Source organism: Cyprinodon variegatus, unplaced genomic scaffold, assembly GCF_000732505.1.
Source record: "Cyprinodon variegatus isolate N-32 unplaced genomic scaffold, C_variegatus-1.0 Scaffold1195, whole genome shotgun sequence".
Lineage (NCBI taxonomy): Eukaryota > Metazoa > Chordata > Actinopteri > Cyprinodontiformes > Cyprinodontidae > Cyprinodon > Cyprinodon variegatus.
In genome coordinates, this window is record NW_015151648.1 from 161,707 (window position 1) to 165,068 (window position 3,362).

Sequence of the window (3,362 nt, forward strand, 5' to 3'; positions counted from 1 at the left end):
AGATCAGACCGTTAGCATAGCTGCTGTAGGATAAATAATAATAAATAATAACCCCAGCCTATTTAGTCAGACCTTGATTAAGTCTAGATGATTTTAAAGTTGCTGAAGTAAACTCCCTTCCCCTCTGAGACGCTCGATGGGCATCCAGTGATAACCTTTTTAATCTGAGGTTTAAAGCCTTTATTTTCAGTTCAGTTTATTTCTAAAGCTCTAATTCACATCATCTCAGGTCCCTTTACAGAAACACTTCAACCAGATCGTGCAGATTGGTTTAAAGCTATCTTAATATATTCTGCACTAAAACTTTATCTCCTTTTAATGAGTTAGATTGAAGACTCATTAAATGTTTCTGACATTCTTCCCCATTAAAACAATAAAATCATCTTTTTATTTCGATACTTTAGACTTTATCTGCCTGAACCGCAGCGTCTTTTGATAATTCGCTGTTTGATTGAGAGATACTGTAGAGGATTAACAGGAGCAAACCTGCATTTTTTTATTCATATAAAAGAAAAAAATGAAAAACCACCCTGTTTGCATCACAAACCCATCTAAACACTCTTTGCGATATTAAAGGTTGTTGAATGCGATCAAAGTCCAGATCCAGGTCAACGAGGTTTTGATCTAATTAACATGTCCTGCATAATTACATGCTTCTTCACCACATTACTGCCAGGATCAATCTGCAGCATCTGAGGGAGGGTTTAATGATTCACATGGACCAGAGGAGGAAACCTGCAGTTCAAGCTCTGCAATAAAACATCTGTGCAGAGAAAAAAAGAGATGAAACAACAGCTGCTTTGGTGTAATGAGTGCAGAGGAAGCCATTGCTTCACCTTCAGCTCAGGATCTCCACAGTCTAACAGTCAGATGCTGCTTCCTTTGTTTATCTTCCAGGCCTGACTCCAGACAGACTCGGTCCTCCGTCCCACGATGCCAGCCCAGTGAGCCCTGAAGCTACAACACCAGGAGCTCACTCTCCATCCCACCTCCACTACCACAGCCAGGCTCAGCACAGACGCTTTTCCATGGAAGTAAGAATCCGGCAAAACTCCGAGATGCTTCATTCATCCTGACCTGGAATTAAACCAGCGGAACAAACTGCAGCTGAAAGCTGGGAAATAGATAGAATTCTGTAATAAAAAAAAAATCAATAATTTCAACTAAATATTACGGAAGAGGATTAGAGCCACAGAAAAAAATATGTTAACTGATTTTTTTTTTTTTTTTTCAGTATAGTATGGGAAAAATGTCAGAATTCTGAGATTAAAGTCAGAATTCTGACTTTTTTCTCATGTTAAACTGAAATAAAACTTAAAAATCAGTTTACTTTTTTTTTCAGTGGCCCTAATCCTCTTCCGTACCTTTGTGTTTAAAACACTATTTCAAATAAATAATCCTCTTATTACTCCAGTATTTAGCAAACCAAGTTTTTTCTCATCCTACCTGACAATAAAAAACAAAGAACAGTTTTTAATCTGATTTAATCTCAGCCAGAATAAAGTCAAAGTATTTATGCTATAAGGTAATTTGTTGGACTACAAATGTATGACCTGAGTATAAATAGAAGTCTGTAAAGTTTTATGAAGGTCAGGAAAAGTCTTAAAGCAGTTCTAAAGTAGAAAGGGGTTAAATCTAAACTTTTAATTTGTAATTTAATTGATATTATGTGATTAAGAAATAAATTTTATCTCCATCCTTTATTGATACGGTTCAGGAGAAACTAGATTGTCAATATCTGGTTCCAGGTTTTAATCCCTGAGAATCAGGAACTTTGTTGACCAAAGTTAGGAAATTACAACATTTTATTTTATATAAATAAATCATTCCAGATTATCTGTAGAACTAGACTGCTTTAATTTCCATTTTTTAGTTTCACTCTCTCCTCCCATCAGTGCCAATGTTGATTTGTTCCATAATTAGCAACATGTTACGGTGAAAAACATCAGAAAATGATCTTTTTTTTGTTGCGTCTTTCAGGATGTGAGCAAACAGATGGCTCTGCCCATGGACATCCGCCTACCTGCAGAATTTCTCCAGAAACTGCAAATGGAAAGTGAAAATTCTCCACTCTGCAAACCTCTGAGCCGCATGTCCAGACGGGCTTCCCTGGTAAGTAACCACTGGGTTATCTCTGCTGGGGGGTTATCTCTACGGGGGGGTGTATCTCTACAGGGGGGTTTATCTCTACAGGGGGGTTTATTTGAACAGGGTCGTTTATCTCTACAGGATGGTAACAGTCAGTAACCTTTTCTAAACCATTTATTTACAGATTAAAGTTGAATCTCATCAGAAAGCATCGATGGAATAAACAGTCTTCTTTTTTCTTTCTTTAGTCTGATATAGGATTTGGGAAACTGGAAACGTATGTGAAGCTTGGAAAACTAGGTGAGGTACGTGACTGTTGGTTAATCTCTAAAGCTCTTCTCCATCTAATGCAACATTTCATGTAAATATTTTATATAAAAATGAGTCCATGATAAATAATAATAGATAGTATTTATGTCCATTATGAAGTTTATCCTGCATTATTTAACCATATAACCTATTCAATTTAAGGAAATAAAAACTAATGTTGTTAACTGCTGTGAAACCCATAGAAACAGGAAGTCTATATCAGACTCAGATGAATCATCATGACTGTTTGTTAAACTCCATGAGGAGTTCAGCTCATATGCAGCAGCTCTGAAGGTCAGGAAGTCCCAAAGCTAAAGGAACCATAGATAGGAAGCATCCTTCCTCCAGCACTATTTGGACAACACTTAGCATGATGACTGCTGACACGCTTTGCCTCAGTTATCCTGGTTCTGAAATAAACCAAAACAAAACCACAATGTTCATTTTCTTTTATTATCACAGATGAAGCTGAACTTTAACTTTAATTAATCCGATTCTCTACAACTGAAGTCCAATTTAATCTGAAGTAGAACCAATGGAACTTCATCAATAAACGGTTCTGGAAAGTGTTACTTTAAAGCTGTGCTCACTTATTAAACAAAGTCATTGCATCCTATTTATGTATTTTTTTCCCATCTTCTTCTTACAATTTGTTTTGTTTGTTTTATTAACAAAAATAAAAAAGTCTTAAAATAACCTTTGATGGTCTGATATTTTTTAAAATCATAAAAACGTTTTATACCTACTGTAAAATAAAAAGAATACAGATACATGCAGAATAGAATCCAAATATTTGAAATGAATGAAAAGCTCCTTCATCAGACTGATTAGAGCAAAGTCACATCAAAGCAACACTTTCCTCATTAGAAAATGAGGAAAACTTTTTGCTTATTTACTAAAGTCACCTTCTGGCTTTAACTGACTTTTATTTTTATCTCAGTGTGTCTGGAAATGTGGCAATAAAA

General features: G+C 35.6%; 1 protein-coding gene across 1 annotated transcript in view; it reads left to right on the plus strand.

The window, feature by feature from the left end:
- The window catches only part of LOC107102061 (cyclin-dependent kinase 18-like), a 51,807-nt gene that overhangs the window by 32,178 nt on the left and 16,267 nt on the right, over positions 1–3,362 (plus strand). Inside the window, exons 3-5 of the mRNA XM_015401223.1 lie at positions 898–1,034; positions 1,981–2,112; positions 2,337–2,393. Coding sequence (XP_015256709.1) covers positions 898–1,034; positions 1,981–2,112; positions 2,337–2,393 — 326 coding nt within the window. The remainder of the gene's footprint in view (positions 1–897; positions 1,035–1,980; positions 2,113–2,336; positions 2,394–3,362) is intronic.